General features: G+C 37.9%; 1 protein-coding gene across 1 annotated transcript; it reads right to left on the bottom strand.

The window, feature by feature from the left end:
• Positions 1–8,045: 8,045 nt before the first annotated feature.
• LOC110207344 (olfactory receptor 6B2-like) lies at positions 8,046–8,987 on the bottom strand. The gene has a single exon (XM_020984938.1). It carries the CDS (start codon positions 8,985–8,987, stop codon positions 8,046–8,048), a length of 942 nt encoding a protein of 313 aa, XP_020840597.1.
• Between the last annotated feature and the right edge of the window lie 8,160 nt (positions 8,988–17,147).

The following is a 17,147-nucleotide window of genomic DNA, read 5'->3' on the forward strand; positions in this document are numbered from 1 at the left end:
ACCTCTCTGCAGCCTTTGCCACTGTTGATCACTCTCTCCTCCTTGATATTCTCTTCTTCTAGGTTTTTGGGCCATCACTTTTTTTCTGTTTTTTTTCCTACCTATAAGACCACTCCTCAGAATCCTTTGTTGAATACTCATACAGATCACAGCCTCTTACTATAAGTGTACTACAGGGCTCTGTACTGGGCACCCTTTTCTTCTCGCTCCATACTAGTACACTTGGTGATCTCACCAGGTCCCAAGGATTTATTTGCCATCTCTATTCTGATTCACAAAACTATCTATCCTGCCATAACCTCCATACTGACCTCCAATCTTGCATCTCCAACTGCCTTTCAGTCATTTCAAACTGGATGTCCATCACACATCATCAGCTTTTCCCCTAAACTCTTCCCTTCCTCCATATTTCCCTATTACTGTTAAGGGGACCACCAGTCCCCCAGGCTCAGAACCAAGGTATCACCCTCAATTCCTCACTATCTCTCACCCTCTGTATCCAATCTTTTGCTGAGGTAAAAGGTCAATTTCACCTTTACACCATCTCTCCAACAGGCCTCCTTCTTTCCTCTGCCATTTGGCCAATTGTATTATTTAAGGAGCTGTTTTCTTCAGTAGATTTTTGGATCTCCTTTTCCATTTGGCCAATTCTACTTTTTAAGTAGTTTTCCAGGCTGTTGACTCTTTTTTTCATAATTTTTTTTCATCACTCTCATTTCTTTTCCCAATTTTTCTTCTATCTCTCTTACATGATTTTAACTTCCTTTTTGAGCTCTTTCATGAGATCTTTCTGGGCTCGAGACCACTTTCTGTTTTTCTTTGGGGGTTTTGCCCATAGGTATTTTGACATTGTTGTCCTCTTCTGAATTTGTGTCTTCATCTTCCCTGTCTATGGTCAGATTATTATTATTTTTTTTCTGCTCATTCTCCCACCCCTTTTTAGCCTTTTTCCTTTCTCTTAAATTTGAGCTCTGCTCCCAGGGTGGAAGGGGCACTGCCTTAGGCTTCTTGTGCCAGTGGCTGCAGGCCCTGGCTGTGCACTTGATGAGGCCCTGATGTTGCCCTGAGGCCCATGGGAAACCCTCCTGTCTCATGCTATGCTGCAAGGGTGTGCTGGGGATTGGCAGTGCTGTTAGAGGCCATAGGAGCCTGGTAGCTTACCTGGTATTGAGCTGGGGCCCTAGTGGTGGTGTCTGGTGTGTGCTGAGGCTCAGTGGGGTGCTTTTGCATTTCCCAGTAGCTACACTGAAACACATGAAATCTGGCCTCTGGAGGCTACCTGTTTGCCTATGGCTAAGCTGAAGTGTATTAAGGTGGTGTTGGCTGGTGCCTACCTGTTGTTTTTTTTTTGGCCTAAACTGAAGCACATGGTGGTTCTTAGAGCTGGAGTCTGTGGGTTCCCCTAAGGCATGTGGGGGTCCTGGTGTTGGTGTCTGCCTATTCCACCACACTGGGGCTCAGGATCTCCCACTAGTTTGCTGAGGTGTGGCTTATTGCTGGCTTATTAAAATGCTTCCCAATCCTGGGCTGAATTCCCTTTCACCTGAGTGAGATGAATCCTCCAAGTTTCTTGAGCTAAAAAAAATATTTCACCCCATATTTTTGCTGGTTCTGCTGTTCCAGGATTTGTTCTAGGTCTCTATTTTATAGTTGTTTGGAGGTGAATAGGGAAGAGTTGCAGCAGTCTATTGCTTACTCCGCCATCTTGGCTCCCAGAAGTTCTAGCAAAAAGAGCAACTTTTTATAGGTTTCACCTCTATAAAGTTCTAGATGGCACAAAAGAGAAATTGCTGAAACCATAAAGCCTTTATTGAGACAATCAAGAACCAGAAGCCAAAATCTTCTTGTCAGCTGACAGTTCTTGCTGTTCTCTTCTAACAGGTGCAACAAATTACTTCCATTGCCCTGCTATTGTGATAATCATATAATTTCTTTTTTTTTATTGATATGGCCAATTATGCTGATAGTTTTTCTAATATTGAAACAACCCAGCATTCCTGGTGTAAATTCCACTTGGTCATAGTATATGATCCTTGTTATATATTGTTTTAATCTCCTTCCTCCTATTTTATTTAAAAATTTTGCATCAATATTCATTAGGGAAATTGGTTTATAGTTTTTTCCACCTCTGTTTTAGCTCTTCCTGGTTTGGGTATCAGTACCATATTTGTGTCATAAAAGAAATTTGTAGGATTCCTTCCTTGCCTATTTTTCCAAGTAATTTATATAGTATTGGAATTAACTATTCTTCAAATGTTTGGTAGAATTCACCTGTGAACCCATTTGATCTGGGGATTTTTTCTTAGGGCGTTCATTAATGTTTTGTTCATTTTCCTCTTCTAAGATGGGGTTATTTAGGCATTATATTTCCTCATCTGTTAATCTAGGTAATTTATATTTTTGTAAATATTCATCAATTTCACTTAGACTGTCAGATCTATTGGCCAAAACATTTCCTAATGATTGCTTTAATTTCTTCTTCATTGTTGGTGATTTTACCCTTTTCATTTTTCATACTGAATATTTAGTTTTCTTTCCTTTTTTAAATCAAATTAACCAATGGTTTATCTATAGTATTACATTTCCCCTCATAAAACCAGCTCCTAGTTTTATTTATTAGCTCAATAGTTTTCTTACTTTCAATTAATCTTACCTTTGGTTTTCAGGATTTCCAATTTGGTGCTCAGTTGGGGGTTTTTAATTTGTTCTTTATTTAATTTTTTTTTAGCTGCATGCGCTATTCATTGATCTGCTCTTTTTCTGTTTTGTTGATGTAAAAAGTTTGAGAAATCCATTTCCCCCTAATTACTGCTTGGACTGCATTCCATAAATTTTGGTATGTTGTCTCATTGGTGCCATTTTCTTTAATGAAATTATTGATTATTTTTATGATTTTTTCTTTGACCCCTTATTCTTTAGGATTAGATTGTTTAGTTTCCAATTAATTTTTAATCTATTTTTCCACTACCCTTTGTTGAATGTAATTTTTTATTGCATATTATCTAAAAAGGATGTATTTAATATTTCTGCCTTTTTACATTTGATTTTGAGGTTTTTATGCCCTAATACACGGTCAAGTTTGGTGAAGGTGCCAAATACTGCTGAGAAAAAGGTATATTCTTTTCTATTCTCATTCATTTTTCTTCAAACATCTGTCATGTCTTACTTTTCTAAGATTCTATTCACATCCTTAGTTTCCTGTTTCTTTTTTGGTTGGATTCATTAGGTTCTGAGAGGGGATAGTTGAGGTCCCTCATTAGTATAGTTTTGCTGTCTATTTCTTCATGTAACTCACTTAACTTCTCCTTTAAGAATTTGGATGCTAGTGGATAGAGCACCAGCCTCGGAGTCAGGAGGACCTGAGTTCAAATCTGTACTCAGACACATTACACTCACTAGCTGTGTGACCTTGGGCAAGTCACTTAACCCTGATTGCCTCAGTCAAAAAAAAAAGAATCTGGATGCTATACCACTTGGTGCATATATGTTTAGTATTGATACCACTTCATTGTCTATGGTACCTTTATAGCAAGATGTAGTTTCCTTTCTTATCTCTTTTAATTAGAGCTATTTTTGATTTTGCTTTGTCTGAGATCAGCATTGCTATCCCTACTTTTTGTACTTCAGCTGAAGCACAACAGATTCTGCTCCAACTCCTTACCTTTATTTACTCTGTGTGTGTCTCTCTGCTTCAAGTTTGTTTCTTATAAACAACATGTTGCAGGATTCTGGCTTTTGATCTACTCTGTTTTGTGGGAGGGTTCATCCCGTTCACATTCACAATTATGATTGTTAACTGCATATTTCCCTCCATTCTATTTTTTCTCCTGTTTATCCTCTCTCTCCTCTCACTTTTTCCCTTCTTACCAGTGTTTTGCTTCTGTCCTCTGTGTCCCCTAATCTGCCCTCCCTTCTGTGAGTCCCACTTCCTTACTTGATCTTCTTCCCTCCTACTTCCACTGATTGTGTATATTATTCCCTCTTTGAGCCAGTTCTGATGAGAGCAAGGTTCAAGTGATGCCCACCTCCCATCCTCCTATTTCCCCTCCCATGTAATAAGTCTTTTGTACCTCTTGTTGTTAAATAATTTACTCTGTTACCCCTCACAGCCTTCTGCACCCAGTGTATTCCTCTTTCTCATCCTTTAATTTTTTTTATGTCATCCTCTGAAATTCTAGTTGCATTATTAGTGATGTAGTTTTTAAGAATTACAAGTATTACCTTCCCATGTAGGGATGTAAGCAGTGTAGCCCTATTGAATCCCATGTTTTCTTTTTACCTTTTTATGTTTCTCTTGAGTCTTGCTATTGAAAATCACATATTTTTTTGTCCAGCTCTGTCCTTCTCCTTACGAAGGCTTGAAATTCTTCTGTTTCATTGAATGGGCATTTTCCCCTTGAAATATTTATGCTCAATTTCACCAGGTAGGTGATTCTTGGTTCTAGTCCTAACTCCTTTGCTTTCTGGAATATCGTGTTCCATGACCTCTGATCCTTTAGTGTTGCAGCTGCTAAGTCCTAAGTAAACCTCATTGTGGCCCCCCTGATATTTGAATTGTTTCTTTCTGGCTGCTTGCAGTATTTTTTCCTTGACCTGATAGTTCTGAAATTTGGCTAGATGGTTCCTTGGAATTTCATTTTGGGATCACTTTCTGGAGGTGATCAGTGGATTCTTTCAGTGTCTATTTTGCCCTTTGGTTCCAGGATTATCAGGACAGTTTTCTTTAATAATTTCTCATTTTTTAAAAAAATTTTTAGGCAGTTGGAGTTAAGTGACTTGCCCAGGGTCACACAGCTAGTGTCAAGTGTTTGGTCTGAGGCCGGATTTGAACTCAGGTACTCCTGACTTCAGGGCCAGTGCTGTATCCACAGCACCACCTAGCTGCCCCAATAATTTCTTGGTGTATGATATCCAGTTCCTCCTTTTGATTATGGCTTTCAGCTAGTCCAATGATTCTAATACTGTCTCTCCTGGATCTATTTTCCAGGTCATTGTTTTTCCAATGAGGTACATTTTCTTTTATTTTTTTTTTCATTCTTTTGATGTTGTTTAATTGATTCTTGATGTCTCAGATTGCCATTAGCTTCCACTTGCCCAATTCTCATTTTTAAGAAATTATTTTCATCAGTTAGCTTTTGTATTTCCTTTTCCATTTGGCCAATTCTACTTTTTAAGGAGTTATTTTCTTTTTCCAAGCTGTTGACTTTTTTCATAATTCTCTTGTATTGCTCTTATTTCTTTTCCCATTTTTCTTCTTCCTCTCTTATTTGATTTTTAACTTTTTTGAGTTCTTTCATGAGTTCTTTCTGGGCTTGAGACCAATTCCCATTTTGGGGAGCTTTGCCCATAAGTATTTTGACATTGTTGTTCTCTTCTGAGTTTGTGTCTTGGTCTTTCCTGTTACCATAATGACTTTCCTTGTTCAGATTCTGTTTTTTGTTGTTGTTGTTGTTTTTTGCTCATCTTTTCCAGCCTTTTCCCTTACTTTTAAATTTGAGTTCTGCTCCTGGGGTGGAAGGGGCACTGTCCCAAGTTTCTTGTACCAGGGGCTTTAGGTCCTGTCTGTTTACCTGGTGCTTCACTGATGTTGCCTTGAGGTGCATGGGGGCCCCTTGTGCCTGGTGCTGCATTGAGGGGTTGGGGTAAGGAGTGTCTGGTGTTGCTGGAGGCCATAGGAGCCTGGCAGCTTACCTGGTGCTAAGCTGTTTCCCAGGGAGGATCTATCCCAGTGCTTGTATTTGCCTGTGTACTGAGGCTGTGGGGTTTGGCATCTGCCTGTTTGCCTGACTATGCAGGGTTACATGAAAAGTTCCAGCACTGGCATCTGCATGTGCCTGGAGCTATGCTGAAGCATGTGGCAGGTACTCATGCTTTTTGCCTGGCTATGCCAAGGCACTTGGGGGGCAGGGTTAGTGTCTCAGCACTGGTGTCTGCCCCTTGCCTGGCTATGCTGAGTGTGTTGCTCAGTGTTGGGATTTGCCTGCCCCACTGCACTGGGGCTCAAGACTTCCCACTGGCTGGCTGAGGTGGGGCTTGGTGCTGGCTTGCCCAGATGCTTCCTATCCTGGACTGCACTCCCCTTTTACCCAAGTGAGACAGACCATTCCTGACCTTCCAAGTTTCTTGAGCTGGAAGATTTTTTTCACCCATCTTTTTGCTGGTTCTGCTGTTCCAGGGTTCCTTGATGGGGTGCTATTTTATGGTTATTTGGAGGTGAGTATAGGAGAGTTAAGGCAATTTCCTGCTTAGTCTACCATCTTGGCTCCTGGAGGTCTCTAATATAATTCTTTTTGTTTATTAAAAATCCTTTTTCTGTCTCTTTAAGCATCAAATTGTCTCATGTGAATGGAGCAGTTTTTAAGATAGACTGTACATTGCATCATACTACCCTAGAAAATCAAAGAAGAATCTAATATTGGAAACATCAGCTGATACAGGTGATAGCTGAATTATAAAAGGTAAGTTTTCCTATTTGGGTCCAGTGGCTAATTGTTATGGTGCTGTTTTCCCTCTGGCCAATTATTCAACTAAAGGGCCTAGTTTGTTTAGTAGAAAGGGAAGAAGTATCTTCCCACCCAATTTCTTCCCGGCATAACGTAGACTCTATCTTTGTCTTTCAAATGTTGTACTTGTTTGCAATTACACACTCCTACCCCTTCTTTATGTAGACAAGGACACAGCCTGGGGGAAGATTGTTTAGTTTTTCTTCAGCACATAGTTCATTTTCTGAAGTTGTAGGAGGCTATGATGGAGTCCTCAGGAAGTCTAAAGAAGGCAGGCCTTGAGAACTAAGTTGGAATCAGTGGTTAATGAACAGCCCCCAGTATTTCCCCCAGGAAATACAAAAGCTAACTGATGAAAATAATTTCTTAAAAATAAAGCCTCCAGCATCTTGTTGGAGATCTGGGTAATAAGAGGTATAGAAAATCAGATCAACTTTTAGAGCAGAGGTAGGCTGCCAGCTCCAGATCCTGAGCAATGTCCAAAGTACAGGGGAAAAAGTATTCTCTAATGATACTCGGAGGTTTACTCTTTCTGTATGGGTAGTCTAATCCATATTGTACTACGTATGTTCTTGTAATGGTTTCAGCAGATTAAAGCTAGATGGGGAGATACAATTGCTGAGGGCTGAAACTGGTATATTTTTGGAAGGCATGGTTAGGCAGCTATAGCCATGTTCACCTAAGACAATGTGGAGAAAGTGGAAGGTTGACAGAATAGGGACAAGGACAAAGACTAGATCTGTGATTTCACTGGTAGGGAGAACTCTCAGTTGAAGAAACTCCCAATGCACGTTGAAACCTTTTCTGTGTATAGTCAGTTTATAGTCTTAAACAGCCTTCTAGAGAATTGAGAGAGTAAGTGTCACAGAGTCAGTTGTGTGAAGCCAGAATTGAACCTAGATCTTTTCTTACTCCAAGGCCTGCTCCTAGTGATTTAAAACTCAGATGGAAAGTGATCACTGCAGGCTGAATATTTACTTAGAAAATCACCAATTAATATTGTATTGCATTATATTTTAAAATTTATTTTGTTGAACATTTCCCAATTATATTTTAATCTGATTCAGGTCACACTCAGCCAGGATGCTCATTTGACACCTCTGGACACCATGCTGACTCACTTCATAATTAGCAAGCTTTAAAACAAACTTGCATGGTCAATCAAAATAGATTCCCAAATTATTCATGTCATATGTATGTCACACTTACTAGCTGTGTGACCCTAGGTAGTCATTTAATCCTGTTTGCCAACATCTGTAAAACGAGCTAGAGAAGGAAATGGCAAACCCAGTCCAGTATCTTTGCCAAGAAAATCCCAAATGGGGTCATGACTGAAAAACAACAAAATTATAATCACCACCACCACTACCCCACTACCACCTCCACTGCTGCTGCTGCTGCTGCTGCTACTACTACTACTACTACTACTACTACTACTACTACTACTACTACTACTATGCGGTTATATAATATAATATGGTTATAGATGTTTTTGGCCATGGTTAAGATCCTAGGATGTTTTATTCTTGGTTAGTATAGGGTTCACTTTTCAAGAATATGGACTAGGCCCATAGTCTTTTTCAGGGAATTCTTGAATTCCTTATTTCTGAGGCAATAGATCAGTGGATTCACAATTGGAGTTACAACAGTGTATATGGCTGAAATCAGTTTGTTGGAACTTCTTTGGTCAATGGCCTGGGGGCGGACATACGTGAAGATTAAGGCTGTATAGAAAATGATCACAACAATGAGATGGGAAGCACATGTAGAGAAGGCTTTCCAGCGGCCTGTGGATGACGGGATTCGGATGACAGTTGAAGAGATGTAGCCGTATGACAGCACGGTAGAAATGAGTGGGAACACCAGGATGATGAATCCCAGGACAAAGTCTACAAGTTCAGCTGTTGAGAAGTCTGTGCAAGCTAGTTTAAGGATAGGGGAGACGTCACAGAAAAAGTGGTTAATTACACTAGAACCACAGAATGTGGCATGAGAGATGAAGTAGACCTTGATCACGGAGATGATGAAGGCAGTTGCATAGGAAAAGGTCACCAGCTGCATACATAGCCTTGTGGTCATGATTACTCCATACCGGAGTGGGTAACAGATGGCCACATAACGGTCATAGGCCATAGAGGCCAGAAGGACACACTCAGTGCAGATCAGAGAAATGAAGAAGTACAGCTGGGTCATGCATCCAACAAATGATATGCTTTTTTGCTGAAAGAGAAAACCACTCAGCGTCTTGGGAATGATGTCAGAGATGTACCAAACTTCCAGGAATGACATGTTGCTCAGGAAATAGTACATAGGTTTATGAAGGGAGGTGTTGGCCCAGACAGTGAAGATGATAATGAAATTTTCCATCAAGACGAAGAGATAAGCAAAAAGGAAGAGAAGAAAAAGCAGATACTGGAGCCAAGGGGCTGTGGAGAAGCCTAGGAGAATGAATTCGCTGATGTTGCTGATGTTCTTTCCCCTCATTCTGATTCACTTGAGGGTTCCAGATCTGGAAAATGAAAATAATCATACATAATGTAGAATACTGAAGGTTAGGTGGCCAGAAGAGAGGATCAATGACAAACCCTCTGCTATGCTTTGTTCTTGTTATTAAAGTCCAAATATCTGGGTGATATGATCAGGTGGAAAGAGCTTCCCCCTATCCAGGGATTTCATTCTTTATTGGAAGATGCCATTCCTGCCTTCAGTACTGTATGCCATTATTATGTCAATGTACCCCCAACAAATGCTATGCTGCAGTTTGCCTATCAGTGCATGTGAGAGATCATACAGTTTCAACAGCAAGTGGTTCAAACCTCCAAAATAATCAGCCTCTCTACAGAAAATATCTGAGGCACTAAAAGGTGCACATTCTTGGCTGAGAAAGTGCATGCAGGATTCCTCAGATAAATATTTTTAATTTGATTTTTAATTTATGGAATAAAACAAGCATTTCCATAACATAGTACAATAGAAAAGATGATTAGATATGAAACTGCAAATCTACCATGCACAACTTGCTATTCCTTTAAAATATACAACAAAATTATCATGTAAATTTTTTTTTCTTCCCAACTCCCCTAGCCCTAGACCCTAGAGATGGCTACCATTAGACACAAATAGTATGTATGTGTATGTGTGTGTGTGTGTGTGTGTGTGTGTGTGTGTGTGTATGTATGTGTAAAATTATTCTATACACACTTCCATTTATCAATTCTTTCTCTGGATGTAGATACTGTCTTTACTTCATAAGTCTTTGGTAGTTAATTTGGGTATTTATAGTAGTCAAAATGACTTAGTTGCTCACAATCGTTCTTAAAACTATATTGTTATTACTGTATGCAATGTTCTCTTGGTTGTGCTCATTTTGCTCTTCATTATTTCATGCAAGTCTTTCCATGTTTTTCCAAAATCATTGAGCTCATCATTTCTTATAGCACAGTAGTATTCCATCACAATCATATACCACAACTTGATCAGCCATTCCCCAATTGAAGGAAATCCCTACAATTTCCAGTTCTTTGCCATCACAAAGAGAGCTGTTATAAACATTTTAGAACATATAGGTTCTTATCCTTTTCCCCTAATCATCTTTGGAAATAGACCAAAGAGTGGTATTACTGCATGACAGGGTATAGGTAGTTTAACTCTTTGGGCACAATTCCAGGTTGCTCTCAAAAATAGTTTAATCATTTTACAATTTCACCAACAATGAATTAGTGTCCCAAGTTTTCCATAGCCTCTCTAACATTTGTCACTTTTCCCTTCTATCATTTTAGCTAATCTGGTAGGTGTAAAAGATATTTTGAAAGATATTTCAAGGTTGTTTTTATCTACATTTCTCTATTCAGGAATGATTTAGAGCATTTTCCCCCTGTGATTATAAATTGTTTTAATTTCTTCATTGGAAATCTGCCTGTTCATATCCTTTGACCATTTATCAGTGACTTGTATTCTTATGGATTTGACAAAGTTCTTCATATATTTTAGACATAAGACCTTTATCTGACCAACTGTTTACAAAAATTTCCCCTCAACTTTCTGCTCTCCTAATTTTTGCCATATTTGTTTTTTTTGTACAAGCCCTTTTTAATTTAATGTAATTGCAATTATCCATTTTACAACTAATTCTGTTCTCTATCCCTTGTTTACTCATAAATTGTTCACCTATCCATAATTTTGATACGTAATATGTTCCATGTTCTTCTAATTTTCTTGTAAAATCTCTCTTTATATCTAGGTCATGTAGCCATTTTTACCTTATCTTGGTAAATGGTGTAAAATATCGGTCCATTCTCAGTTCCTGTCATACTGCTTTCTGTTTTTCCCAAATTTTATTTTATTTTATTTTTTTACCAAATAATAAATCTTATCCCAAAATCTTAAGTCTTTACACTTGTCAAATACAAGGTTATTTTGTTTATTTGCTATTATAAATTGTACGTCTACTCTATTTCATTGGTCTGTCTTCTTATTTCTTAGCCAGTTAGTTTTGATAATTACTTTTTTTTTAATACAGTTTAAGTTCTGGATTAAGTAAGTACCTCCCTCCTTTACATTTTTTTCCCATTATTTCCTTTGATATTCTTGACTTTTCATTTTTCTAACTGAATTTTGTTATTAGTTTTTCTAGTTCAGTAAAATAGTTTTTGGTAATTTAATTGGGATGGCATTGAATATATAAATTAGTTTGGGTAAAATTGTCATTTTTATAGATATTTCTTCCTCAACAGGTGAAGAACTTCCAGAGTCAGTGGTTTTGTGAAAGTTCTTTATGGATCTATGCCCCTTGGAGAGTCCCAAAAGATTGGGCAAAGGTATTCCAGTCAGTCACCTAGCTCAGCATGTTGTGGGAAGGTGATACTCCATCCAGTCAGAGGACTAGTCTTCTGCTTGACCCTAGAAAGTAGAACAAAGAGTAGCGGGTGGGAATCAGAGAAACATATTTAGGCTTGATGTAAGGAAACACTTTTTAGTAGTTAGAATAGCCCCAAGGAGGAATGGGGCATGCTAGGAGGTAGTACATTCCCTCTTTCTGGAAGTATTCAAGCATAGGCGAGGTGACTACTTACTGGGTATGTTATGGAATAGATTCTTGGCTAGGTATTGGTTGGAAAAGAAGGCTTATGAAGTCACTTCCAATTCTTAAAAGATAGGCTGGGTTTGGAATCGGAGAACCTAAGGTTCAAATATGGATCTAAGCCCTTTCTAATCTGTGTGATTTAGGGCATGTCATCTCTCTAGGTCTCATTTTCCTCATCCAAATACCAAGGACATTGAATGATGTGACCTTTAATGTTCCTTCCAGCTCTAAATTGAAATGATCTAAATCTAAATAATTTATGATCTTGTGACTAGTATGTCCATTATTACAGGTGAGGCTTTGGCATAGACCCCCAGTTTTCTGCAAGAAAGTTGCCTCATGACCCAGATTGTGGCCAATTGGATGTCAGCTCCTTGTTGATTCCTTTGGTCTTTTAAAACATTTCAATACACTAAAATATTATTTACACATAACTTTTAAAATAATCACTCAATAATTACTTATGACAAGTTACAATTTGACACAATAATTTATCACAGTAGCTGGCTATGAAAGCTTAACAAAGGACTGAAGACCAGATATCATCTCCCTCATTAGATTATGAGCTTCTTGAGAGAAGGGACTGTCTTTCTGCTTTTCTTGACTTGCTTAAAAACTTTTATAAACAAGCTAATGAAATCAACACAAAGGCAATAAATTCTGAAAACATTTGTGACAAATATGACAGATTAAAAACTTATTTAAAGTACATAAGGAATTGTTAAAAATGAATAGCTACCACCAACAATAAATAGTTGAAGAATATGGCCAATTTCTAAATGAGAAAACATTAATAATCACTTTGAAATGCTCAAATTTACCAAATCAAAGAAATATAAATTGAAATAATTCTCAGGTATTACATCACACCCTTAATCCTAGAGAAAATGGTTAAAAGCAGTGAAACTCAATATTGGTGAGGTTGGTGGAGAAACAGGTTTGTTCATTCATTGCTGGTTTTATTGCAAACTTGTAGAATCTTTTGGTTGATCAAGCTGGAGAGTATTAACAAAGACAGATGAAAAGAACTACCTGTTCAAAGATTTTCCAGAGAAGCATTATATGCCAATGAGATATTTCATGTTGTTTTCTAATTTTTCATTCTTTTGGATTTGTTCTACTGTGTCATGATTTCTCATAAAGTCACTAACTTCCAATTGATCTATTCTGATTTTTAAGGAAGTATTTTCTTCAGTAAGCTTTTGGACTTCCTTTTCCACTTGGCCGATTTTGCTTTTTAGGGCATTCTTCTCCTCATTGGCTTTTTGGACCTCTTTTGCCATTTGGGTTAGGCTATTTTTTAAGGTGTTATTTTCTTCAGTATTTTTTTGGGTCTCCTTTAGCAGGCTGTTGACTTATTTTTTGTGATTTTCTTGCATCACTCTCAGTTTTTCCTCTACTTCCCTTACTTGGAAATAAAATAAATAAATAAAACAAATAAAACAAAAACAGAAAATATACACCAACAAAACTGGAAGCAACCTAAATGAATAACATCAGAGGAACAACTGCATAAATCACATCACATTAATACAACGGAATAAACCAATTCCATTAAGAATGAGAACTATAAGGAATGAAAGGAAATCTGAAAAAGAGTTTGTGAAATAATGTAAAGAAGAAAAAGCAGAGCCAGAATAATACAGCATACCTTAATTATTACCATTAAAAAAGAAAAAGCAAATGAGAAAGACTGGACAAAAGAATCCTGAAGCAGACCTGGAGGTTATTATGATACTTTTATGCATTGAAATTAATTGATTTAAGTATAAATGCAGAGTGTAACAAAAATGCCTTAAGAGCTTAAAAATCCACTAAAACTTTTAGCTTAATGGTTGTTTGGTACTAATTGTTTATTGTTATTTTTCAAGTGACCTTGTTGATATTCAATAATCTTTCTAATAAGCATTTAATTAAGATGCAATATTGGAAAATGTTTGCTTTGTGAAGAGAAATTATAACTTGGTTCCTTGTCTAAAAAAACAGGGATAATAAAGTTTACTCACTTCTTTGGGAAAAGGAAACACATATATAAAAGAGGGACTCAAGAGTAGGTAAGAGGATGAATACAAGAGCATTGCATGGTCTTAGCATCAGAAAAGCTGGTGCTTAGCATGAACTGAGGTAGCACAGCAAATAGAGTGCCAGGCCTGGAAGACTCATCTTCCTGAATTCAAATCTGTCCTCAGATACATACTAGCTGTGTGACCCTGGGCAAGTCACTTAACCTTGCTTGCTTCAGTTTCCTCAAGTGTAAAATGAGCTAGAGAAGGAAATGGCAAATCACTCCAGCATCTTTGCCAAGAAAACCCAAAATGGAGTCATGAATAAGACACATATGAACAACAAAAGAGTCAAATAGTATCAGAACTAGGATTCAGATCCATTTCTTCTGATTCATTCCAATAATCTTTCCACTTTCATTACTTATCTTGGGTGTCAGCTTCTTACTGGACATTTTTATTCATTATTCTATATTTTATTATACTAAAAAGATTATTCAACTTAGGAAAGAAAACAGGAATAAAATAAGTTGATTAGTTTGGCCTTATCTCTGTCACCCATTATGATAGCACATCTTCACCAAGCAATAATTCTGTCTCTTTTCCTGATCCTCCTCTTTCCCCAATATGAGTATTTTTAAAACCTTCTGGCTGTTCTTAAGTATTCCTTGCCAGTCATTTGTTGTTGTTGTTCAGTCATGTCTAACTCTTCATGGCTGCATTTGGGGTTTTCTTGGCAAAGATACCGGAGTGGTTGGCCTTCCTTCTCCAGCTCATTTTACATAAAAAGAACCGAGGCAAACAGGGCTAAGTGACTGGCCCCAGGTCTCACAGCTAGTAAGTGTCTGAGACTAGATTTGAACTCAGGAAGTTCACTGCACCCTTGCAGTTCCTCTAAGTACCCCCAAGTCCCAGTTTTCACTTCTGTAAAACAGATATAAAAATGTAATACCTATCTCATAGGGCTGTTGTGAGGTAAAAATGAAAAAACAAACCCCAAAATAACTAAGTTCTACATCAATGTAAAAATTACCTTATAACCAAATGTTCAGGAGTCTGTGGAGTAGCTAGTGGGCTGGGCAGGGGGAGATTCTGCCCCAAGTCACTATTCGATGGGATAGATAGCATGACAGCAGCCTGCTATTTAAGGCTCTCGCAGCTTATCCTCTCTATCGCTGGTGCTATTGGCTGTATTCCAGCCTGCCAACCTGATCATCACCTGCTGTTCTCTGCTCTGACTCTGAATTCCTGTGCTCTTGAGCTCACTCTCGATTTTATGCCCTCTCTCCCCCGTTTTTTTATGTTTAGACTCCAGTTGTGATCTCATTCTAAATTGTTCCCCTTTGCTCTAAGTTTCTATTTAGAGTTCTTGATTCTGAACAGTGTGGCTCAATCAGAAGGGCCTGACAGAAAGCAGAAGATACAATCCCTGCCTCAAAGTGCTTACAATATACTTGGAAGAAGTGAGTTGAGTAAAAAATAACTAAAGACAAATATCAGAAAACATATCTCAGATTATATTTGTGCTGTTACATAACAACAACAAAAAACTATCATTTATATAGTGCCTATTATGTGCCAGTCACTGCGGTAAGTGATTTACAAATATTCTCTCATTCTATTCTCACAACAACTCTGGGAAGAAGGTGCTATTATTATCCCCATTTTACAGATGAGGAAACTGAGGCAGAAAGAGGTGGAGTGACTTGCCAAAGTCATACAGCTAGTAAGAGTCTGAGGCTTAATTTAAACTCAAGTCTTCCTGATTCCAGGCCCAGAAATCTGTCCACTGCACTACCAGCTACCTACAAAAACTGAGATTTTTACCCTTTGGATGCAGCAAGAAAGAGCTTCTGTTAGAAGAGCAACAGAAAGAAAATTTACATAAAATTTATTTTTCAAAGGAAGGTACGTCTGTGTATTTTTGCCATCACAATTGACTTAACTTAAATAAGTAAGATTTTATACTTTGGATGCCAGTGTCTATGCAGCAAAACATTGAGTGAGCTTAGGACCCTGTTGTAAAGCATGAGTTTAAAATTCAAACACTGTTGTGAATTTTCTAAAGGTATTACTCATGGATATTAAATGATTTTAATTGAAGGAGAGTACCTTGGCTGAAATAGAAGTACAATTAGTCTTAAAAATTTAAAAAAAGGATCTTAATTTATAAATTTGTTCTGGCCATTGATTGACCAGGGAAAGTGGAATGAACTATCTCTTTTGTTCAAATGAGTATAATTGTGGGAAGATGAATGAACATCTAAGAGACCACAGAGGCAAAGAGAATTATTTAGCTGAAAGGTTATGCAGTTAGAACCCAGGACAAGTCAGAAATCCAGTTGCTGTAGCTGAGAAGTATACAAACTTAATTAAGCTTGGTCTGCACCTGACTGTCCGTGATCCCCCTCCACAAAATTTTTGACAAATGTGTATCTCATTCCTGCTTTGAAAGACTCCTAAGGAACTTACAATGCTCTGAGAGGCCAGTACTCTGGCCTAATAGGACAAACCTAAACAGGAAGCTACTCCGTATATTAGGCTATGTAGAATATGTCTAATCTAGATTCCATAAGACAAACTTCAAACATTTAAAGATTTTTGTCAACTATTTTCTATTTCTTTCTTCCAGTCATAGTGAAAGAGGTGGCTCTCTTGATGGCAAAAGCTAAACTTATACCTTTCCAATCTAGAACATTTCTCTCCCTGTCAATCCCTCTATGTTAAGTAAGAGCAAAATCTCTAATCAACCAATCAATTACCTTCAGTAAATAAATGATCAAGATCACAGAGATAGACCTAGAAGTGAACTCAGAGGCCATCAAGTTACAGATGAGAAAACTGTGGCCCAGAGAGGTTTGCCCAAAGGCAAACAAAAAGCCTAGATTTAAACACAGGTCCTTAAACTCCAGATTAAGTGAATTTCTCCACTAGACGATGTTGTCATTCTTCCTCTCCCCACATTAAACTGTAAGTCTCTTTAGAGTCTTTTGTCCCTGATACCTACCTCAGTGCCTTACGAATAGTACACACTTAATCCATGTTTCTTTTTGTATTTCAATTTGAATTTGGTGCAGAAAGAATCCAGAAAAGTAGGTGCTGTTTAACCGTAAGTGAGAGAGCAAGAGCACCTGGGGAAATGGGAAAGCAGGGAGAAAAGCGTAGTAAAGTAACGTTCCCCCCAGTAGAAGGTAAGTTACTTAAAAGCAGAGACTAAATTGTTTTTGCCTCTGTATTTCAGGTGCCTGCCACTGTGCCTGGAACATTGTAGGAGGTTAATATGTGTTTGCTGAATGTAATAGAATTAAACAGTAATAGACTGGGAGCAAGAGGAAGGAAGAAAATAAGGGAAGGAGTAATCAAGCTAAGGAGAGAGGGTGGGAAGAAGGAAAGGAAGGAGGGGAAAGATCAAAGGAAAGAAGAGAGACAAAGAAGGATGGTGAAAGAGGAGTTGATAGACTGAGAAAGAGAGAAAAGGGATCATTGGGAAGAGGGAGAAAGAGACTGAGGAGAGAATAGGGGGATGAGGAAAGGATGTGGGGGAATATAATAATGAAA

Source organism: Phascolarctos cinereus, unplaced genomic scaffold (assembly GCF_003287225.1).
Source record: "Phascolarctos cinereus isolate Bilbo 61053 unplaced genomic scaffold, phaCin_HiC Scaffold_2;HRSCAF=192, whole genome shotgun sequence".
Lineage (NCBI taxonomy): Eukaryota > Metazoa > Chordata > Mammalia > Diprotodontia > Phascolarctidae > Phascolarctos > Phascolarctos cinereus.